General features: G+C 52.9%; 1 protein-coding gene across 4 annotated transcripts; it reads left to right on the forward strand.

Annotated features, from left to right (window-relative positions):
* Positions 1 to 8,321: 8,321 nt before the first annotated feature.
* Positions 8,322 to 20,646, forward strand: PELI3 (pellino E3 ubiquitin protein ligase family member 3). Of its 4 annotated transcripts, none has more exons than XM_051964018.1 (8): positions 8,322 to 8,470; positions 8,742 to 8,816; positions 9,553 to 9,708; positions 10,884 to 11,013; positions 11,138 to 11,239; positions 13,419 to 13,613; positions 15,047 to 15,235; positions 19,442 to 20,646. In XM_051964018.1, exons 3-8 carry the CDS (start codon positions 9,554 to 9,556, stop codon positions 20,009 to 20,011), a joined length of 1,341 nt encoding a protein of 446 aa, XP_051819978.1. In that variant the 5' UTR covers positions 8,322 to 8,470; positions 8,742 to 8,816; position 9,553; the 3' UTR covers positions 20,012 to 20,646. The 4 variants fall into 4 exon arrangements, with proteins under 4 accessions (XP_051819978.1, XP_051819979.1, XP_051819977.1 ...); XM_051964019.1 differs by having other exon boundaries at positions 8,753 to 8,816; XM_051964017.1 differs by lacking the exon at positions 8,322 to 8,470 and having other exon boundaries at positions 8,625 to 8,816.
* Positions 20,647 to 22,519: the final 1,873 nt, after the last annotated feature.

The raw sequence follows: 22,519 nt of genomic DNA on the forward strand, positions 1-22,519 counted from the left end.
AGCAGAGAGATAGACCTCTAAGCTAACCGGGCTATATTGGAGATAATAAAAGATCTGAACTTTTATTACCTGGCTGTGTTTTGAGAAGAAGAAGCTCACCACATTTTGGCGCCCGAACGGGGACCAACAAAATCCTGATTCCAGGGAAGGCACTCAGAGAGAACTTTTATAATATTTTATAGAAGAACAAGAACTCCAACATTTGAACCACAACAACATATATTTTGTTCGTTTTTGCTGAGGCAATTGGGGTTAAGTGACTTGTCCAAGGTCATGCAGCTAGGAAGTATTAAATTTCTGAGGCCATATACAAACTCAGGTGGTCCTGACTTCAGGAACACTATCCACTGTGCCCTCTAGCTGCCCTACATATACTTTTCTAAACAAGAATTGCAGACTGCAAATGTCTGACTGAAAACATGCTTTTGTCCTTTATTCTCGGAGAGGAGCCTGATATGAGGGAGGTGAAGTGATGACACACACGTGTATTGGATTTAAGTGACTGAGGGCTGTGCAAGGTCACCTGCCTTCCTTTCCCTTCTGGAGCTATCAGAGTCCAGTAGTAAATTATAAATCAAGACCATTGGAGATGGCCCTCTCCAGATTACAAGCATGTGATAAACTCAAATTAAATAAACAGGTGAGTGTGTGACCTTGGGTAAGTCACTTAACCCCAATTGCTTCTGCAAAATAAATAAACAAATAAATAATGAGCTAGTAAATGAATGGATGAATATATAAATAAATAGATGATTAGCCTCACTCTCAACAAATTGGCAAAGAGGGAGGAAGAGAGGGTCATTATTGGTAGGGCTGTGGGAAGATGGCACATTGATTCCCTGGTGGATGATGAGGTAGCATCACAATAAGGGAAGGGTTCTCATTGTGGAACTATGCAAAAAAAAAAAAAAAAAAAAGACTAAGTCCTTCCTTCCCTTTCACCCAGTCATCATGTCATTGGGCACAAAGTCCCGAGAAACATGGCAGCCAAAACAGCCTCCGGAGGACTTTTTGTGCTAGAAAGCAATCAAAAGACAAAGCGAAGGCCCCTGGGGTGGGAAATGGCTGCCGAGCTGTGCTGTGTGAAGATAATGCAGGAGCATTGTGCGGGAAGAAGTGATGAATGTCAGGAATTCTGGGGAGCTGGGAACCAACAGGAAGCAAAAATAACCGGAACCGGTAAGAACAATAGACGCAGGGACTGCGAGAATGTGAATGAAAAAGATTTCTAAAAGGAGCGCGTTTCCAGAGAAAAGAGAAGGAGCTAAATAAAGGACTTTCTCAGAAGAGAACTGAGCGGGGACCAGGGCGTAAAGCTATACACGATGTCCGATAGGATTTCTCTATTGGATACTTTTGTTTCTTTGTTCTTGGTTTTTCATTGTTTACTCTTCTGACCCTGGAAGGGTTCAATCCGGAGGGGATGGGGACGGGAAACATTGTCATGGAAAGGGAAAGGACGGGCGCAAAGTTACACTGTTGCCTGTTTGCGCTCGTGTTTCATTCCTCCAAAATAGCAGCCCCTCGAGGGCAGGGGTTAATGCGTAGTGTTTGTTTTCAGTTCCCTCTAGTGGAACACGGTCCCTTCTGCGCGATAGACACAGACTAAATGCTTTTTCTTGTTAGATCTTTGACTGGGAGCCTTCCCCCCCTCCAAATCCCACTCCCTTCCTTCTATTATTTCCTATTTATCCTGTCAATAGCTCGCTTTGTAGCTCTGTTTGCTTGCTGTTTCCCCCCCTCCCCCCCACTTAGATTGTAAACTCCCGTAGGACAGGACTCTCTCTCCTCATTTAGCACATTGTAGGAGCTTAATAAATGTTAACTGATTAAGATCATCTCCAAGTACTTTCCATTTTCTGGCCAATTCCCGCTGTTCTGTCTCTTCTGCCCAGGTCCAGACTCCAGGCCCCGGCCTGGATAAACTTCGAACTTCTGCCCAGAGCAAGCCTTTTCTCAGCGGGGCAGCACCGGGCAGAGCCCCCTCTCCAACCCTCTCCACACCATCTTCCTCTCCTGGAAAGTGAGCTCCCCGAGGACAGCTTCTGCTCCTCTCTGTCCCCCGCCTGGCTCTTCGCAGACACTTCGAAAGTGGCTTTTCCAAGGAAAGTATTTATTTCAGTGCCTGTGAAATCTTGGCAGCTCTAAACATAGGCGCTGGAGCATGGGGAGGATGCTTTGTAAGCCTTTAAGAGCTACAAGGATTACCCAGACCACGAACTGGTTGTCTGAACACAGACTGGAGCATATTCTGAATCAATCTCTCTCTCTCTCTGTCTCTCTCTCTCTGTGTCTCTCTCTGTCTCTCTCTCTCTCTCTGTCTCTGTCTCTATCTCTTTGTCTGTCTCTCCCTCCCTCCCCTTCTCTCTGTGTGTCTCTCTTTTTCTCTGTCTCTGTCTCTCTCTCCTCTCTATCTCTGTCTCTCTGTCTCTTCTGTCTCTCTCTCTCTCTGTCTCTCTCTGTCTCTCTCTCTGTCTCTCTCCCTCTCCCTCTCCTCTCTTTGTCTCTCTCTTTTACCAGTAAATGTGTATAAATATATGCATATATGTACATATATAAACATAAACATAGCCTGCTTGGGGAAGGTGAGAGGGAAAGAAAGGGGGAAAGAATAAGGCAAAAAGTGCACAGCAGGAAACAAAAGAAAATCGACAAAGAGGCAAAGAAAAGATGGACGGTTCTGAATACAGAGTCTTTTATTGTTTCTATACTTTTTTGAATTGGAAATCCATGGTTACATATTTTGAAGCCTTTTGTATATTCTGCTGTGCACATGACAACAGTTTCTTTTTGTTTTTTCTTTTTTTTTCTATTTTCTATTTAAGTTTTAAAATAAAGAAAAAAGGAACTATTACCCCCCAAAAGCTACAAAGATGTCATTTGCTCTCATTTGCCTGGTTCAGCCTCAATTTGCCCCTCTATGAAATGGGTATGATTCCCACACTTTATAAAAAGCCGACTTTGTAGAGTTGAAATATGGTTGGGAAGAAACCTTATACTTGGCCTTCTTCTCCTCCCACAGGACTCTTACCAAAGCACATCCAATTGATTTGGTTAGTGAACAGTCAGGCCCCTGCTCAGTTCAGTGGACATTTATTTGCAAAGCCCCTACTGCTTCTTGTATGTGCTGGGCACTGATGGAGGAGCTGGACACTGAGGGAGGAGCCGGGCGCTGAGGGAGAAACAGGGCACTGAGAGAGGAGCTGGGCGCTGAGGGAGGAGCTGGGCACTGAGGGAGGAGCTGAGCACTGAGGGAGGGGCTGAGAATACCGGCATCCATAAGTTGTGTACACCTGTTTGCATTCTAACAGGTGCTTCCTACAGTTTCTCCCTCTGTGCTACTTTCCTCCATTTCTCCATCCTGCTCACAGGCTGGGTATCTCCTCCCCTTATTTTTTTCCAAGGGCATCGCCCCCCCCCCTTTTTCTTCTCTTAACTGTCTTCACTTCATCCATTCGCTGCCATCCGTCTGGGTAGGACTGACTTTCTTTTCACTTCTATAAGTCTCCTGCACTTAGCAAAATCAATACAGTAAGTGCTTAATAAATGCTTATTGACTAATTGACTGACTACAGCACAAGGTCTGCTTTGGGAACAAAGTCCACAAGGAGCCGGCCAGCTTGGGGGGAGGGGTGTCAAGGAAGGCTCCTAAGGGAGGTGGAGCATGAGCGGGGAATGGAAGGAGGGCGCAAGGGAGCCCGGGCTGCAAGGACTTAGCTTGCCATGGCTGCAACATGCATCCTTTACCCACGGCAACTTCGTGCCTTTGCCTGATGCTTTGAGGCGAATCTGGGCCTCTTGTGCAAGGTCACTTGGTCCCTGCCTAAGAGCTGGAAGGTGACATGGTGACATGGAGGGGCTATAATCCTGAAAACCGAGTGTCACTTGCTGTGTGACTGCCCGGCTGGGCTTAGAGCCTGAATGTGAGTTCAGCCTCAGGCTTCCTAGCTGTGTGACCCTAGAGAAAGCAGACCTTTCTGAGCCTCAGTTTGCTTATCTATAAAATGGGAGTGTGAGAGAACGCCCAAGATTCCTGATAGCTCTAATCTAGGACCCCGACACCTGAACCTTAGGAACCTTAAGGAAAGAACCCTAGCGTCTGTCTGTACTTTACCCCTGAAAGCACAGAGAGTCACCTGGGAGTTTCAGAAGAGGCCGGACACAAAGGCAGGGCACCGGTTTTATTTCTTTTCAACTCTGTTTCCTTCTTTGTCTTTCCCTTCCCACCCATGACGCGCCCTGGCCTTGAAGGCATCCATCCAGAAATGGAGCTAATGCCAGAATGTTCTCTGTCATTGTCCCTTAAATGCTGGACGTGCTCCTTGAGGGCCGGGGCCCCGGTTTCCTTGCTCTGTGTGTCACCTCCCAGGGCCTGACATGGGCCGGGAGCACACACGGGACCTCGCACACGGGGACCTCCTGGGAATGGGCGCACAGGAGGCCCCCGTGGGGCCGGGCACTCAGGAGGCCCCCGGAGAGACCTTGTGGGGCCGGGCGCACAGGAAGCTCCCATGGGAGTGCGCCTGGAGAGGCTTTGCTGGGGCCTTATGACCTGGAGACAGCCAAGTCACAGGAGGAGTGGGAACAATAGCAGAGAGAACAGAGGGGGCGGGAACACAGGAATGAGCCGGGAACAGAAGCTGGGGGAGGCAGAGAATGAGTGAGAGCAGCTTCTGTACCCAATGTGGGGCTTGCCAAGTGGAGGAGTCAACTTCACACCCAGGATGGGAGTGGGACACTGGGGCCACTCTCAGGATACTTGGGCCGCTCTCAGGACACTGGGGCCGCTCTCAGGACACTGGGGCCACTCTCAGGATACTGGGGCCACTCTCAGGACACTGGGGCCACTCTCAGGACACTGGGCCCACTCTCAGGACACTGGGGCCACTCTCAGGACACTGGGCCCACTCTCAGGACACTGGGGCCACTCTCAGGACACTGGGCCCACTCTCAGGACACTGGGGCCACTCTCAGGACACTGGGCCCACTCTCAGGACACTGGGGCCACTCTCAGGACACTGGGCCCACTCTCAGGACACTGGGGCCACTCTCAGGACACTGGGGCCACTCTCAGGACATTGGGGCAGTTGTCAGGACACTGGGGCCGCTGTCAGGACACTGGGGCCACTCTCAGGACACTGGGGCCACTCTCAGGACACTGGGGCTACTCTTCCAGGGCCTGGGGGGCAGGCTTCAGGTTTTGGCTCTCACATATAGTTTTCTCCATTTTTAAACTTGCAAACAAAGGCCTCCTGGGATGCCTCCTTTCCCAAAGGGGTACCGGCCCATAGAACCCCTAAAAATGATCATCGTATTACAATGACTCTCCTGGATTCTGAAAGATACAATCCCATCAGGCTTCCCAGCCCCGGGTAGCTGCTTGGACCACAGGCTGTCTGGCCAGCTCTGGGAGGCTTTTGTGGGTCTCTCCAGGCGGACTCGAAAGTGACTGCCATCGTTCCCTCCCAGCGTGTTAGGGTCCAGCCATTAGCCCCCACCGTTCCTTCTGCCTTTCCTCACCCCCTGAGCCCCAGCTCAGCATCTCGCCCTTCCTGGGCCAGCTTGGTTTTGACAGTCCCTCTTATCACCAGAGCCCTCCCTCGGGGATATCTGAAGCATCATCCTGCCTGAGCATTGTGGGAAATGAAGTCCTAAAGGCATACCCACTAACTCTAGATTATCTTACAGGAGCTCCTGATGGAATGCCCAAAGCATTCCTCACTTTACAGGTGGGGAAACTGAGTCTCAGAGGGTAATCTCAGCCACATAGGGTCACAGGGCCGGAATGAAGACCTAAGCTTTCAAGCTCCAGATCTTACGCTCCTCCAGCCACAGCTCATTGCCTCCCTGGCATCTTGGGAAATGATTTATGAATCGATCGATCAGCAAACCTCGATGGCGTTTGCTTTGTTCTGGGCACGGGGCTTCAGGCTCCAGTGTGCGGTCTGTGTCATAGGAGGGAGAGGTGGTTCGCGAGGAAGTAGAGTCAGCAAGGGCTTCGGGTGGGAGGGCACGGGAGGATGGCTGGATTTGGGACAGGGGAAGTGGGAGGGAGAAGACAGGAACAAAAATGTGATTGTCCTTCGATGTTTCCTTCCCTGCTCTGCTCTTGGGAGCCCGGGGATGAGGGAGCCATGCTCTCAGGGGCCTGGGGATGAGGGAGCCGCGCTCTCTGGGACCCGGGGATGAGGGAGCCGTGCTCTCGGGGGCCAAAGGACGAGGGAGCCGCGCTCTCAGGGGCCTGGGGATGAGGAAGTCGCGCTCTCAGGGGCCCAAGGAGTTTACAGATTAGAGGCCATAAGTCACACACAAAGAGAGACCTCACTGGGCCAGGATCCTAACCTGGGGTCTGTAGAAATTTCATTAAAAACTGCCGCTCTCTGCACCTCGATTGATTGTGTTTCCTTTGTGACTGCGCACATTATGCATTTTAAGACATGAGTGGGAGAAGGGGGGAGCTACGGCAGACTGCCTGGACACAAAAAGCCGGAGAAAGCTTGGATTGGCCCCGGGAGTGGGAGAGAGCTCTGTGCTAGGGCCGGCGTGCAGCGGGAGAGGAGGGAGCTCCCTCCTGAGTCTGGCGTTTCTGTGGGGAGATACTCGGAGGAAGGCCTAGGGTGCCGCTCCTGGCCTGTTTCTGCCTCACTCCTGGGTCCCCAAGGGCTCCAGCTTAATTAAGTCGCTATTTGCCCTCTGGTTCAGCTGTGGGAAGGGGGGGGCTGCCTGATCTTTTCTAGAAGTCATATTCTCAGAGGATTCACTTTCTCTGGAGCTCAGGGAAGGGGCCAGAGCCCTGCAAAGGGAGAATCCCTCTCCAGAGATGCCGGCCCCTGCTCTGGCCACATCTGCGGGGCCGCTGGAGCCAAGGTGTGTGTTGGGAGCCGGAGGCCATGGAGGCCGTCCACCAGGCTGGTCGAGGCCTGGGCTCCTGGGCCTTCTCCCCCCGGGACTGTAAGCTCCGAGGGCTCTCGTACCGCCAGGGAGATCCGGCCACACGAGGCCAGGTGGATGGAGCCTGGAGAAGGGACTTCACGGATGGGAATCGTGTCAGGATCTGAAAGGATCTGGGGGGGTCCTGGGATGGGGGGTTGCCTCGCTTCTGCTTGCTCCCCAGGGCCCTGGAAGGAAGCTGCTTTTCCAGGCGATGCTCAGATCTGAGGACCCCCAGAACTCACCTTCCGCTCTCCCGTTCCGTGATCCTCTGTGACCTTAGCTTAGGAATATGTGACGCTGCAAGGGGAGCTTCCGGCTGTGTTTGTGTCCGATGGTGGCGGGACCGGCTTCGGGCTTTGCTTCTCTCCGGCTGACACACACATGCATCGCCATTGGGAATTCACCGAAGTGCTTCTTAACTCGACTGCAGATGTTTGCAGAGCACAGCCTGGGAGAGAACCGGCCCCGGCTCTGCGGCCCAAAGGCCTGCAGTACCCTCCGAGCTGCGTGAGCTTAGGCCCCTCACTTGACTCCTGTTTCCTCATCTGTAAAATGGGGATGACAACAACTGCACCGACCTCCAGGGTGGTTGTGAGACTCAAGAAATAGAACACTGTGGAAACCTTAAAACTCTACAGGCGTGTTAGTGTTGTTATTGTCGTAAACAGCACTAAGTGAAAGAATGGAAAAGCGCTTATTAAACGCTTACTGTGTGCCGGGCACTGAGTTAAGGATTGAGAATCCAAACAGAAAAGCAAGAAAGGGACCAGTCTCATATAATAACTCTTATAGGGGAGCGATGGCCAAGTAGGGGGCTTCTGGTCTGAGAGGTTGCAGGGATGGTGAGTAACAGTAGCAGGGACTGGGGAGGGGACCCCCAAGTTTTCTCTACCCCCTTCTTCTTCCTCCTCACTTTCCTCTTACTTCTATATTTCCAACCAGCCACAGCAGAACTCTCTTTTCCCTTTCTGTAAAATGGGTGAGGTGGACACACACACACACACACACACACACACACACACACATATACACAGATACTTAGACATGTAGACACAGACATAATAACACATGGACACACATCCACAGACACACATACACACACACACCAGACATACAGACATAGACACACACACACTCACACACGCCAGGGTTGTAAACAAGGGGTCTGGGGAAGGCTGGCTCCCAGATTCAGGGAAAGATGGGGGGGAGGAAGGAGGAGGGGTTTCTCCGTGGGGGCGGGGCTCCGCGGGAAGGAGGCGGGGCCTCGCCCGAGGTGCGAAGTTTCGCCGCAGGAGGCGGAGCTCGGGAGGCGGGGCTCAGAGCCTGGAGGGCGGGGCCTCGGAGGGGCGGGGCCTCCGGTGGTGCGCGTCCCCCTCCCCTTCCTTGTCCTTCTCGCCCTCCCCCCAACTCCGGGTGTCCCCGTGACGAGGCAGCGCTGTGGTGCCGCCGGGCCGGCCCAGCCCAGCTCGGCCCGGAGCAGCCCAGCCCGGTGCAGCCGCTGCGGTCCTGCCTGCGGCCAGGAGCGCCCCGGGGCTAGGTAAGGGGCAAACCCGGGCCGCCAGAAGGGTGGGCGGGGCGTGGAGGGCGGGATGGGGGCGGGGAGGGAGGGGGCGGCGGGGGTCCGCGGGCTCCCGCGGGGAGCTGCGCAGCTGCGCGGCTCTCCCGCGGCCGGTCCCAGCTCGGCTCCCGCCTCCCCGCGGCGGCGGCGGCGGCGCCAGTCTCGGGGTGCGCGGCTCGGGCCGCCCCCCTCCCTCTCTCCCTCCCTCCCTCCCGCGCGCGTCCCCTGCGTGGCCGTGTTTCCCAAACAGGTTCCCTGCAGGAGGGCGAGTCTGCTGCAGCCTCAGCTCAGGGCGCACCGGAGGGTCAGAGGAGGAGAGATGAGGGTAAGAGCGGCCCCACCGCGCCCCCGAGCCCGCCCGGACGCCCCCGCGCACAGGGGCAAACGGGCAGGGGACCCCCGGGGCTCGGGGGCCAGATGGCGGCAGGGACGGTGGAGGGGAGGCGGGAAGGAGCCGCCAGGCACAGACAGAGATAAATGAGGAGATGGGGAGAGACGGGGAGACAGGGAGAGATGGCGAGACAGACGGAGATGGGGAGACAGAGAGAGACGGGGAGAGACAGACGGAAACAGGGAGACAGAGACGGGGAGACAGGAAGAAAGGGGGAGAGACAGCGAGAGAGGGGAGGAGGCAGAGAGATGGGAGGCCCGGAGGAGTCCTGCAAGGCCAGGAGCAGAGACAGTCCCCAAGTGCTTTGGCCGAGAGAGGGCCGAGGGCCGCTGGGGTTGGGGGCTCCCTGGTCCCAGATTCCCAAGAAGGGGGACACTTGGCTTGGAGGCAGCCCAGCTCCTCCCCCCAGGAGGTGACCGCCCCCAACCAGGCCGGGCCACATGTCTCTGTGGCCCCATAGCTGCGCTCCCTCTGTCCAGGCATCCCCTTCCCTCTCCCCCCTCCCCCATTGCCATGGTAACTAGGCAGCTGGGGGAGGCAAAGGCGGCAGTGTTGTCATGGTGATGGGGGAGGTGAAAGGTCCCCCATTCAGAAGGGGGGAGGCCGGGGGGCTGGGCCCCAGATTGTGGCCAACTGTCTGAGCGGCTTTCTCTCCTTGGCTCTGTGGTAGGATGGTGTTGGAAGGCAGCACTGACGTGGGGACCCCAGGATCCCTGGGCCTCCGGCAGACCAGCGCCAAAGCCCCCCGAATCCTTCCCGCTCCTCCTCCGGACACTTTGCTGCTGGGCAAGGAGCCTGTCAAATATGGGGAACTCATCGTGCTGGGGTGAGGGCCTGGGATGGGCAGTGGGAGATGAGGGGTCGGTAGCCACAAAGCCCCCGGGGGCTCCATGGAGAGCAGGACCCTTCCTCAGGCTGAAGCCAGGAACTAACATTAGAAAACATTCAAGGCAGGAAGGACTTCAGTTCATCCCATTCGCTTTACAGAAGGATAAACTGAGGCCCAAAGAGAGGGAGTGATGCTCAAGCTCATGTGCTCCTCGGTGGCAGAGCAAAGTCTAGAACCCACGCCTCCTGGCCCCCGGTCCGGCGTTCCTTCCTCTCCCTCGTGCTGCTGCTCTTTTTGTTGGGTTCTGGAACCTCCTGACCGCAGTTTGGGGGCCAGAGTTTCAGAGAACAGTGTGAAATGATCCGGGGGGAGGGTCTGAGGGAGAAGGTCCACCTTGATGGAGAGAGCAGGGAAGGATCTCTGAGGGGGAAGTGTTGGAGTCGGGCGCCAAGGAGGGATGGGAGGGCCTCTCCTGCCCAGGGACCAGCAAGGACGGGACAGAGCAGAGGGGCTCCGAGTGCCCAGAGGGACTTGGGATGAAGTAATGCTTGAAGGGGAGGATGAGTCAGACGGTGAAGGATCTTAGAACCTGGAAGTCGCATGTGGGCTTTAGTCAGTAGGCAATGGGGAGCCACAGAAGACTTTTGAGCAGAGGAGAGATACCCAGGTCTGTGAGGATTGGTCGGTGCCCGCGTTCTCACTATGCTAGACTCGAGCTGTGGCCGTGTCAGACCACACGAGCTCCGGGTGCCCGCCACGGGTCGGACACAGATACGGATGAGGAAGATTATTCTGGTAGTGGTCTGAGGATGGAAAGGCCAGAGGGGGGAGCGGGGGGAAGGGGTGCTGGCCAGGAGGCCATCCCAGGAGTCCAGGAGGGAGGCAAAGCGAGGCTGAGCTGGAGAAGAGGCCGTGGGTGAAGACTTTTGTGGAGGTGAGAATGGCAGGACCTGCTGTAGCTGACTGGGAAGGCAGCTGAGAGGGAAAGCAATGGTGCTGGCGTCCCAGGCGGCCCCGGGACAAGCAGAGGAGGGGGAACAGGCCGAGGGTTTTCCGGGCCTCTCCTCCTGCCGCCTCCACGGCTCACTGAGGGCCTTCCCAGCGCGGGAGCCGAGCCTGCAGGGCCAAGCAGCGGGCCGGGCCAGGCTCACCGCGCCTCTGTCTCCCCGCAGCTACAACGGGTCCCTGGCCAGCGGAGACAAGGGCCGCCGCCGCAGCCGCCTGGCGCTGAGCCGCAGGCCCCAGGCCAACGGGGTGAAGCCCGACGTGGTCCACCACATCTCCACCCCCCTCGTGTCCAAAGTAAGGCCCGGCCTCCTCGCTCGGCCCCTCGCCCTGCTCCTCTCCCAGAGGTCCTGCCCCCTCGCCAGAGAAGCTGGCGGGACCGGCTGGGCCCGGGGCAGTGACAGGGGCTTCCCATCCCCAGGCGCTGAGTAACCGGGGCCAGCACAGCATCTCCTACACGCTGTCCCGGAGCCACTCGGTCATCGTGGAGTACACCCACGACAATGACACGGACATGTTCCAGGTATGGCTCTGCCCCTTCCCTCCCTCCCTTCTTCCCTCCCTTCTTCCCTTCCTTCCTTCATCCCTTCTTTCTTTTCCTCTGGCCTTTCTTCACTCTCTTCTTCCTTTCCTCCTTCCCTTCTTTCCTTCTTTCTTTCCTCCCTCCCTCCCTTCTTCTTTGTTTCCTCCCTCCCTCCCTTTCTCTCCCCCTTCCTCCTTCCCTTCCTCCTTCCCTCCCTCCTTCCCTCCCTCCTTTCATTCCTTTCTTCCTCCCTTCCTTTCTTCTTTCCTTCCTTCCCTCTTTCATGCCTTCCTTCTCTCCCTCCTTCCCTTCTTCCTTCCTTTCGTCTTTCCTTCTTTCCTTCCTCCCTCCCTCCCTCCTCTCTCTTCTTTCCTTCTTCCCTCCTTTCTTCCTTCTCTCCCTCCCTCCCTCTCTCATTCTCTTCTTTCCTTCCTCCCTCCCTCCCTCCCTCATTCTCTTCTTTCCTTCCTCCCTCCCTCCCTCATTTTCTTCCTTCCTCCCTCCCTCCCTCCCTCCCTCATTTTCTTCCTTCCTCCTTCCTCCCTCCCTCTCTTCCTTCCTCCCTCCCTCCCTCCCTCTCTTCCTTCCTTATTTAATAAGTGGCCCATAGTTTAGAGAAGACACAACTCTTGCTTTCCTGAAGCTGACAATTTCATAAAGAATGGTAGGGGTGAAGCCCAGTGCTCGGCGGGTCCAGGTGTGGGATGATGGGAGCAGCTTAGGAGGACCAAGGGACTCTTGAGTCATGAGCGTGTCTGAAGCAACAAGTCTTTAGCCAGGGCTGATTCTACTCAGTCTGGCACTAAATGTTACGGGACAGAGAAGCCATTGTAATTCAGTTCACATTCAGAGCCTGCCCTGTGCTAGGCACAAGGAAGGGAGGGTGAAAGCGGTCCTGCCCTCGTGGGGTTTTGAGTCTAATCAGACAGGAAGTTGTAAAGAAGGGCACACTCGCTGAGGAGATTAGGGAGGACTTCCTGGAGGAGGCCTTTGAGAGGCAGCCAGCTGGTGGCTTAGTTGGAGCTCTATACTTCAAAGCAAGAAAACCTGAATTCAAATCCTGCCTCAGACACTTAGTAGCTGTGTGAAACTGGGCCAGTCAGCCTGTGCGTCCTCATTTGTAAAATGGGATCATACTTGTACCCATCCCCCGTGGGGTTCTTGTGAGGCTCAAATGAAATAAAACAAGTCAAGTATTAGATTACGAAGGAAGGGAGTAGAAGGAGAATCTTTCCGTTGTCAAGGGAGTCGACTATTTCCCTAAGTATCGCTTTCTTTCTCTGAGCCTCGATTTCTGTATCCGTCATATGGGGATAATAACAATCGCGCTGCCTCTCCTAGGGTTGGTTGGAGGAAAGACTCCATAAATCGTGCCTCATTTGAGAAAGAGGAGCCATTCTAGGCAGTGTAGTTAGTGGAAAGGAAAAGAGCCGGGAGTCAACACGTGGGTCCAAGAGCTTGACTTGGTCACAAAAGGTGAAACAAACGATTTCTATAAAATGAAAAAGCTTTTGCACAAATGAAATCAATGCAACTAGTAAAAGACAGGAAGCAGTTGGACTGGGAAAAAGCCTTTTCCTCCAATATCTCTGGGAAGGGTTTGAGACAAGGGCCATAAGACACAGACACAAATAGACAAGACTAAGAGCTATTCCTCAGTAGCCGAGTAATCCAAGGAAATCAGCCAACGGCCTTGGGGTCCAAGCCCTCCTTCTCACTCCCTGTGTGACTTTGGGTAAGAAGCTTTAGTTTCCTGGGCCTGATTTCCTCAATGAGGGGAACTCCCAGCCCTAAAACTCTGACCCTTGGAATACGGCTCCAAGTCCCCGTGACCTTTGGTCCCCCCAACCCCCTTTAGAGGGCCCGAACCTGCCACATCCTGGGGGCAGAAAATTGCTGAATGGTTCCCCGTAGAAGGTGGGAGGTCCTGAGGGAGAACGGAAGCAGTGCTGGACTTGGACAGGAGGGACCTGGCCTCTTGCCGGTCCTCTGAGCCCCGGTCTCGGTCCTGTCTTCCCTCCCTGTGGGAAGGAAAGACTTTCTAATCCTTCCCATCGTGTAGAAGTGGGCACCGGGTCAGTGTTGCTGGTGTGTGAGCCTCCTCCATAGTCACCGTCGTTCTCTATCCCCCCCACCTACTTCCCTGGTGGACGGGGCGGGGGGGAGTGGGGACTCACAGATCGGCCGCTCTACGGAGAACATGATCGACTTCGTGGTCACCGACACGACCCCCGGGGGAGTAGCCGGGGAGGGCCCCGCTGCCCAGAGCACCATCTCGCGGTACGCCTGCCGGGTCATCTGTGAGCGCTGGCCCCCCTACACTGCACGGATCTACGCCGCTGGTTTCGATGCTTCCAGCAACATCTTCCTTGGAGTGAGTGAGTCCCACAGGGACGGACTCGGGGCTGGAGTGGGGGGGTGATACGAGGGTCGGGGGGGCGGCCTTGGAGAATAATGGCAGCCGCAGAGCAGACAGGGGCCGGGCCTGCTTGGGCTCACAAATAGATGGTGAAAGTCAGGTTTGGAAGGGGTGGGGTCTGGGATCCAGATGGGACCAGTCGATTCCCCCTTGGAATCAATAAATTATAGGGACTTCCTATTACTTCCAAGGCCAAATACAGGCCTTCAACAAACCATGAGATCCTGATCTAACCTTCTTTTCTAGCCCTCCTAGATTCCCCTACACACCCTCTAAGGTTTATTCACAGGCACCCATAGCAACCCATTTCTCACCTCTTTTTCTTTGCACTAATTTTCCCTCAGGCTTAGCTAGTCCTCCCTCCTCCCCTCTGCTTCTTACCCAGAAGCCTTTTCTGATCCTCCACCACGATCCTCTTGTTTTGTTTCTACCTACATGTGTGTGCCCTCTCCATAAGGCTTCCCTGATAGAGTATAATCTCCGTGAAGGTGGGGACGATTTCATTTATCACCCAGAGTCTAATACTGGGCCTGGAACATAGTAGGTGCTTAATAAATGCTTATTCACTCATTCAACAAACAGTAAGCTTCTACTGTATACAGAGCACTGTGCTAGATTTTGAGAGAAAGTGTTCACATCTAAACTTGAAATTGAGATAAGATATCCCTGCCCTTGGGAGCATGGAACTGAGGAGGGGGGTGAAATGCAGATAGAGATGTATTATAATAGCCAACATTTCAGGCACAGTGTACCAGGCAGGTACAGACAGTGCTCTGTGAATAGGAAGGGGAGGTTGTTACTGACCAAATGGGGATCCCATCTTCCTTTGGGGAAGCTGTACCCGAGCTGGGCCCTGAACAACAACGACACTTCAGCAGTTCAGTTCGACATTTTTACATGCCTACTGTGTGTAAAGTACTTACCAGGGTCTAGGAAGGCAGGAACAAAACCTGGCCTCAAGGGGAATATCACAAAGTCAGGAAATACATGATAGGGAAAGGAATCATAACAGAGAGACCCGGTAGAGGAACTCTGGGTAAATTTGAGGAGGGGGAGAGGAACTCAGGAAAGGCTTCTTAGTGGAGCCTGAGCTGAGCCTGAAGGGAAAAAAGGATTACTAAAGATGCTCAGGAAGATCAATCAATTCATAAACATTTATTAAACGCTGCCTGTATGCCAGGCCCTGTGCTAAGTGCTGAGGATGCAAAAAGTGGCAAAAGGCAGTCCCCTGCCCTCAAGGAGCTCTGACTCTAATGGGAGCAGGGGATCAGGCCGGAGCCTGGATTCATGAATCCCTGGCCCAAAAGGGAGGGAGAGCGTTCCGGACAGGGACCAGGCTGCCCGGAGTTAACGCCTCAGAGAGTGTGACTGCTTGTCCCCGGTACCAGGAGCGGGCAGCCAAGTGGCGGACTCCCGACGGGCTGATGGACGGCCTGACCACCAATGGTGTTCTGGTGATGCACCCTGCCGGCGGCTTCTCCGAGGGCTCCATGCCTGGTGTCTGGAGGGAAATCTCCGTCTGCGGAAACGTGTATACTCTGCGGGATAGCCGCTCTGCCCAGCAGCGGGGGAAGCTGGTAGGGGTCCTGCAGCTGGGGGTGGGTTCGGTCACCCTGGGCCCCGTAGGGACTGCTGGGACTCCCAGGACGGCTGCCCTCTGACCCTTCTGTCCATCCAGAATCTCAGTCCGCGGCCTAGTGCGGCAGGAGACAGCTCCGTGGAGGTTGGGGGCAGGGGAGCAAGGAGGCAGAATTTATGAGAAATCTCTTTCCTGAGTCAGAAGCCCAGACTTAAAGCCCAGGGACCTCTGGCAGGTGCTAAATACCCTACTGTATCATTTCACAAAAGGGAAAAAAATATCAGAATGGGAGGGACCTTAGAACATGGAATACCCGTCCTATAGAGAGCTTAGAACATGGAATATCAGGACATGAAATATCCAAATGTGGGGAGAGGCTGCCTTCGAACAGTTTCCTCCTTGTAAAATGCGGTTGCTAATGGCAGTGCCACCAGCAGGTGCCGCGAGGGTGGGGGGAGATCACGGGCATGAAGGCCCGCAGGACTGAGAGATAAATAGACGAGGCTCCTCTGTCTGCAGCTGGACGTGCAGCCTGAGCAGGCGGGCTTGGCGGGGACAAGGCCCAGAAGGAACTGGGGCTACAGGCCTGCTGGTTTCCTGGGTGTTAGAGCAGGATTATATTTGGAGAGACCCTCTAGGCCAGTAACCCCTTCATTTTACAAATGGAGAAACTGAGACCTGGAAAGAGGAAGGTCAAAGAATCAAGGAGTGGTAAGGGACCTCAGCTGAAGCGTGAAGGGAATCCCCATCATGGGGTCATATTCTGTGCTCCAAGACCCTGAGAGGAGGTCAGATGAGGTCAGAACATGGGAGCCATCCTCACCTTCTTCCTGTGATCCTCTCAGTGCAGCCCAGCTAGTCTCTCCATACTGACAGGTATAGAGTCTGCAATCCATTAAGAAACTTCAAACTTTTTTTTTTTTGCTGAGGCAATTGGGGTTAAGTGACTTGCCCAGGGTCACGCAGCTAGGCCGTGTTAAGTGTCTTGAGAGCAAATTTGAACTCGGGTCCTCCTGAATTCAAGGCTGGTGCTCTGTCCACTACACCACCTAGCTGCCCCTACCTCAAATCTTTTTTGACAAACTAGTGATACCCCTCCCTCATCGTTGTGGAACAGAATTTTGAACCCTACTGAATTTCTTCTTTAAAAACCGGTTTTGGGGGGCAGCTTTCACTTAACCCCAATTGCCTCAACATTTAAAAAAAAAAGAAAGAAAAAAGAAAGAAAAACCGGTTTTTATTGAAATTTTCTGGTTTTTATATCTCCAGAGCAGCCCATTTCCCTCCCCTTCCCCTTCACAGAGAACCATTCTACAACACAGTTTTGTTTTGTTTTTTTAGAAAGAAAAAAAAAAATAGCACAACTGATCACTACATCGACAAAGTCCAAAAAACCCATGCAGAGTGTATGACCTCCCACCTCAAAGGGGCAGGTTAGGGGCAATCTCCCCATCTGTCTTCATCCCAGTTCCACATAATAAGTTACATCATTTTGTTACATTTACTTCAGATTTTTGGTGTCTGTTCTATTTACATTGTTAGGGTCACCGTGCAGGTTATTCCTGGGTTCTGCATCAGTTCAGATAGTTTTCCAGGCTTCTTTATAATGTTGATCACACACATCATTTGTTTCAGCGCAGTAATTTTCTTTTATATTTATGTATCACAATTTGTTTGGCCATTCCCCAATCGATGGGACATCTGCTTCCATTTTTTATCTATTACAGAAAGTTCTACTATAAACATTGGAGTATATGGGGACTTTCTACTTATTGATGGATTTCATGGTAAAAAGTCTCTGGTTCAATGGGCAAAGATATTTTAATTAATTTATTTGCATAATAACAAATTGCTTTCCAAATGGTTGTACCATTTCATAGGTCCACCCACAATGGATGAGTATGCCTATCTTTCCCCAACCTTTCCATTGTGTCTTATTTCCAGAATAATCCAATGAGTGCAGGTGTCGGAGAGGACTCCGTCCCATGTAGGGCCTCTCTCTCACCAGGTCCCTGATTATGCAGCCCGTATTGATCTATACCTGCACTGGCCTGGAAAACTCCATTCTCCACACTGCCAGATGTTAGCTGCCCCCAGGGATTTCTTCCTTTCTGCACAAGTAGAATTTTCAAGTACCAACACCCCTCAGACCCTTCTGCTGTAAGGTCCTCATCCCTCTTCATTGATCATCTCTTTTCACTCATAGAAACAGTCATCGGTGGAATCTCTACCATCTCCACAATTTATTTCTTTTCCTTCTGTCTTTCAATATTTTCCCCTCCTCTTCCCCCACTCCCTATAGACTCTTCTCTTCCTGAGACCACAGAGGTCCCCTTCCCCTTATTGTCAGTCTTTGATTTGACCTGGTCCATCACTCCCTCCTCTTTATCCCCCTGCTCCCCTCCCCCTTTATGTACCCTCCCATGTTGTAATGTAGTCCCTCAGAAGCAGCATTCTCTTGGAGCCAGAGGTGTCTTCAGTCCACCACTGCACTGATGCTCTATCAGATTTCTGTCCTCACTCATGTCTCCTTGTGAACTTTTAGGGAGAAATCTCTTTCTGGTCTCCCTATTGTCACTATTGCTGTTGTTACCCTTGCCTGCTGTATTCATTTCCCTTTTCTGCATTTCTATTTTGGGGGTATTTGAGAACTCTCTTCAGTTCTGTTTTTCTTCCTATAATGTTTCAAGCTCTTCTTTATTACTGAACTTTCATCTTTGGTTCTCCATGGTTAAGCTCAGATTTGCCGGATAAGTCACCCTGGGCTGCATCCTGAGCACCTGCTCTTCAGAAAATATTATTCCATTCTCTCCTTCTTTTCTAGTGGATGCAGAATAGTCTTGCTTTGTCCAAAATACCTTTTCCTTTGTATTGGAAGATCTTTTGTCCTATGACTTGCAGAACCTGTTGTTTGCGAATTGAATTGTTAAATTGAACCACTCTGTGTCTAAGTTTGCAGCCTTGTTTTTTTTCCTGAAGTCAATCTGAATTCTTTCATTTGGAATTTTATTTTCTATGTTTAGACGTTCTAGGTATCATTTTTCAATTATTGATTTCATTATGATGTTAAGAGTTTTTATTCTGTCATGTTCTTCTGAGAAACTTATAATCCTTAGACTGTACTTTCTATCTCCAAGATCCATAATTGTGTTTTCACGGTAAGCATTTTTTTCCTTTTATTGTTCTTGTTTTTCTTTTCTTTTCTTCTAGATTGTCTTTCACGTTTATGTGTTCGCATTCCCATTCTGTTCTCTTTTGTTTGTTTGGTGAGCTTCCCGTTACAGATCTAATTTTCCTACTCTGTTGATTAGTTTTGCTGGGCAGGCTCATAATTCTCATTTCTCTTAAGAGAATAACCAAAGAATAACATGGTGTAGTTCCATATTTTCAACTTTCACAGCATCCACTGTTAAATCATTTTTTCTTAATTTGGCAGTATTTATTCACATTTGTCTGAACTCATTTATCTAGACGCTGTATTTCCTTGTTACTGTTGTTCTATTTATCTGTTTATGTCCAAGGTCTTTGAGTTTTCTTCTTTCTGAGCTCTAGTACTTAGTGTTTCCCCCCTTAATTTTCCTTATCACGTACTTCCCGCCTCCTGCCCCTCTGATTGTATCCTTGGATCTCCTAGCCTTACTGACCGTGGGAGTAAGTGGGAGGTGACAGAGGGGAACTGAGCAAGTTTAGTTCCTGGTGATTGAAGGATTTTGGTTTTTTTAAACTTTTTTTTGAATTCTGGATGTCCTAGACCATGAAGACCCCTGATGTTGCTTCATCTTTGGTGCATAATTTCTGTTTTGGAGAGGTTTGAGAGGTCCTGGGGATCCGAGAAAATATTTACCATCTTGTGGCTAATGTGACCCAGAATTCATGCTTATTGAATTTCCCTGGGTTTCTGGACCAGGCTAGGTAAGAGTTTAGTAGACTAAGGGAAAAAAGGAGATCATTTCAGGCATCGGGAGCCATTGTAGGCCTATCATGTAATGGGGAGAAAAGAATAATCTAAGATTAGACAGGAAATATGGCAAATAGTGACTTGGAAGCAGCCCTGGGTTTACAAGTCTAGCCGAGTGGCCTCTGACATACTCCGTGCCCTTCCTCCTAGCCCAGGACTCTTTGCTAGTGTCCGGCACCGCCTGTAATGCTGCTAAGCTACATCCTGGAGCTCTTCCCTCTCTAACTGTGACACTGCCTTCCCCAGGTGGAGAACGAGTCCAATGTGCTTCGGGATGGCTCCCTTATCGACCTGTGTGGGGCGACCCTCCTGTGGCGCACTCCAGCTGGCCTCCTTCGGGCGCCCACCCTGAAGCAGCTGGAGGCCCAGAGGCAGGAGGCTAATGCGGCCCGTCCCCAGTGCCCCGTGGGGCTCAGCACCCTGGCTTTCCCCAGTCCGGCCCGAGGCCGAGATGTTCCCGACAAGCAGCAGCCATGGGTGTATGTACGCTGTGGTCACGTCCACGGCTACCACAGCTGGGGCTGCCGGCGGGAGCGGGGTCCACAGGAGCGCGAGTGCCCCCTGTGCCGCCTGGTGGGGCCCTATGTGCCCTTGTGGCTGGGCCAAGAGGCAGGGCTGTGTCTGGACCCTGGGCCCCCAAGCCATGCCTTTGCACCCTGTGGCCACGTTTGCTCCGAGAAGACGGCCCGCTATTGGGCCCAGACCCCGCTGCCCCACGGCACCCATGCCTTCCATGCCGCCTGTCCCTTCTGTGGGGCCTGGCTCACGGGGGAGAACGGCTGTGTCCGCCTTATCTTCCAGGGCCCGCTGGACTAGGGCAGGAGTGAGGCTCTCCTGGCCCCAGACTGAGGTCCCCCAGCTCTGGGACCCAGGTCTCTTACCTCCTGCTGTATCAGATTGGAGAGAGGGGACGGCCGTCTGGGGCTGTCACGCTGGGACCGAAAGACGTCTCCAGCTCTGGCCGCACTGACTAGTGATGTCTGTGAGATGAAGTGGTTCCCCCCCAGGACGTCTGCCTGGATGGGCACTTAGACTGAGGGGGGTCCAGGTGGGGGAGGGACACAGATCCGACTCCCCGATCTGCATCCGCTTCCAGCGATGGCTCCCCCGGACTGGCCAAGGGGAGGTCTCTGTGGCTCTCCCCCATTCACCATCTGGTGGACAGAGTCCCTGGCGCCCGGATTTCCCCTCTCGCTTCATCAGATCCAACGTCCAGGCTGCTCCCGGGGACGCCTCCGCCCCGCACGTCTCCCATCATGCCGTGTAACACTGTGCCCTGGCGGAAGGGAAGGAGGGAATCTGGGAGGGTGGCATCCCCTCCCCCCCTGCCCTACCGTGCTGCTCGCCCCTGGCAGAAGAGTCGTCCCAGGCCTGAGCCCTTTGCCAGCTCCAACTGCTCAGATTTTCCTGCTGCTATTCCCCGGGTCTCTTTATAAACCTCACTGCTCGGCTGCCCTTCTCTGGTGTCCTTTGCTGATCATGGGGGGAGGGAGGGACCCAGAGAATGAAGCCAAATGAACCCCTCCCTGACCGCCAGGAGGAGTGCTGGGAGATGGAGACAAGAGCCATGGGAAAGGGAAGAAGCATGGGGAAAGCCCGACCGGATACGCCCTGAGCTCTAGAGCTAATCAGGAGTGAAAAGCCCCCTTTCTCTGCCCTCCCAGCATGCAGGGGCCCATCCTGTCCTAGGTCACATGGTACGCAGTAGGTCCACAATCAGTTCTGACACCCGATAGCTTCCCCAGGTATGTCTCAGTTGTGTGTCTGCATCTGGGGCTGTGACCTGGAAGAGACTCCAATGGCTAATCAAGAAAGAGAGACATGGGTCATCTCCCTACCAAGAGGAGAGTGACGGAGGCTTGGCTCAGAGATTTGAGTATCACGTGCAAGTTGTGTCTATGGGGCGATAAGAAGCCTCTGTCCTGGTCCCCATCTTTGTGGAGCCCCCGGTGGAGGGAGGGAGGGAGCCGTGTTCCACACACACATAATCAGATAATCCCGGCGGGCAACGGCAACACTGTTGCTGCTGACGTTTGGGCCTGGGCTGAGCAGCCCCGAAGATGTCCTCGTGGAACCGGGGGCGAGGTGGGTGAGGTGAGACCCGTGGGGGGAAGAGTTCAGACATGGCTTCAGAAGTAATAAAGGCCTCGGGATTCGGTGAGTCTGCTGCTGGAGCTGAAGCATGACGGGGTTAAATAGGATCAGGGAGCTCATTGGCGAGCAGCTTCTGAGAGCAGTAAGCATGCCAGATGCCCACGTTTATTCTTGCTAAACCAGTTTCTATTCTATTGTTGTCCAGTCATTTAAGTTTTGCCTGGCCATCACCCCATTCGGGATTTTCCCGGCAAAGATGCTGGAGTGCTTTGCCTTTTCCTTCTCTAGCTTATTTTACAAATGAGGAAACTGAGGCAAGTTGGACGAGTGACCTGCCCAGAGTCACGCAGCTAGAAAGTAGATGGTGTCAGATGATTCTTCCTGACTCCACGCTGTATCCGCTGCAGCACCATCTAGCTTCCCATCTATGCTGATAATATATTCATATTTCCCTAATCTTTCAGATTTGAAAAGTTCCTTCTTCAAACAGCTCTGTGAAACCGTGCAAATATTATTGCCCCATTTTATCAATAAACAGGCAGATACGTCCCCCCAGTCTCCCAGCTGAGCAATGTCAACATCAGGTCTTTCAACTCTGCCCTTTGCCCTTTCCACTAAGCAGTCCACTTTGTTCGGCATGGGGCCAAACCGAATGTTTCTTTTGCTACGAGGTCTATCTTTTCATCTGATCCCCTGTGAGAGGCAGGAGAGTATTTTTCAGATGGGCTAGGAGCCAGGAAAGCTGAACCAAGGTCAGAACTAGAATCTGCCCCGGAGCAGGATGACGGGAGATTGCAGAGAGAGCCGGAGAGACTGGCCGTGTGGGTGACGAGGTCCAAAGAGATGATGGGTTACGCTAATAAGATGGAGAGTAACAAGAATAAATTAAGATCCAATACATGGGTTCAAATAATCAGCTACATAAGTCCATGGAAGAAGGTATGATTCGAAAACAGTCCCCTACAGGAAAGGGCTGGAGATTTTAGTGTCCTGAAAGCGGGAGAGCTTCACACTACTCTTCTCTGGACTGGTGGAGTATTGTGGAGGAACACTGATGAGTGTGTCCAAGGGAGCCAGATGGGAATAGGACCAAAAGTCCCGCAGAGCGCATGAGAAGCTGAGTAAAGGGCTGGGGATGGGGCGGGGTGGAGTGATTGGACTCGCTCGGATTGATCCAAGAGCTGAAGGAGGAATAAGGCAAAAAAAATCATGGAGAGGCAGGTTCCGGCT

Source organism: Antechinus flavipes, chromosome 6, assembly GCF_016432865.1.
Source record: "Antechinus flavipes isolate AdamAnt ecotype Samford, QLD, Australia chromosome 6, AdamAnt_v2, whole genome shotgun sequence".
In the NCBI taxonomy this organism is placed as follows: domain Eukaryota; kingdom Metazoa; phylum Chordata; class Mammalia; order Dasyuromorphia; family Dasyuridae; genus Antechinus; species Antechinus flavipes.

Coding starts and splice junctions, on each gene's coding strand:
- PELI3 (XM_051964018.1), top strand. CDS start 9,554: ATGGTGTTGGAAGGCAGCACTGACGTGGGGACCCCAGGATCCCTGGGC. Junction 11,240..13,418: donor ATGACACGGACATGTTCCAG/GTATGGCTCTGC, acceptor GGGGACTCACAG/ATCGGCCGCTCTACGGAGAA. Junction 15,236..19,441: donor CCCAGCAGCGGGGGAAGCTG/GTAGGGGTCCTG, acceptor TGCCTTCCCCAG/GTGGAGAACGAGTCCAATGT.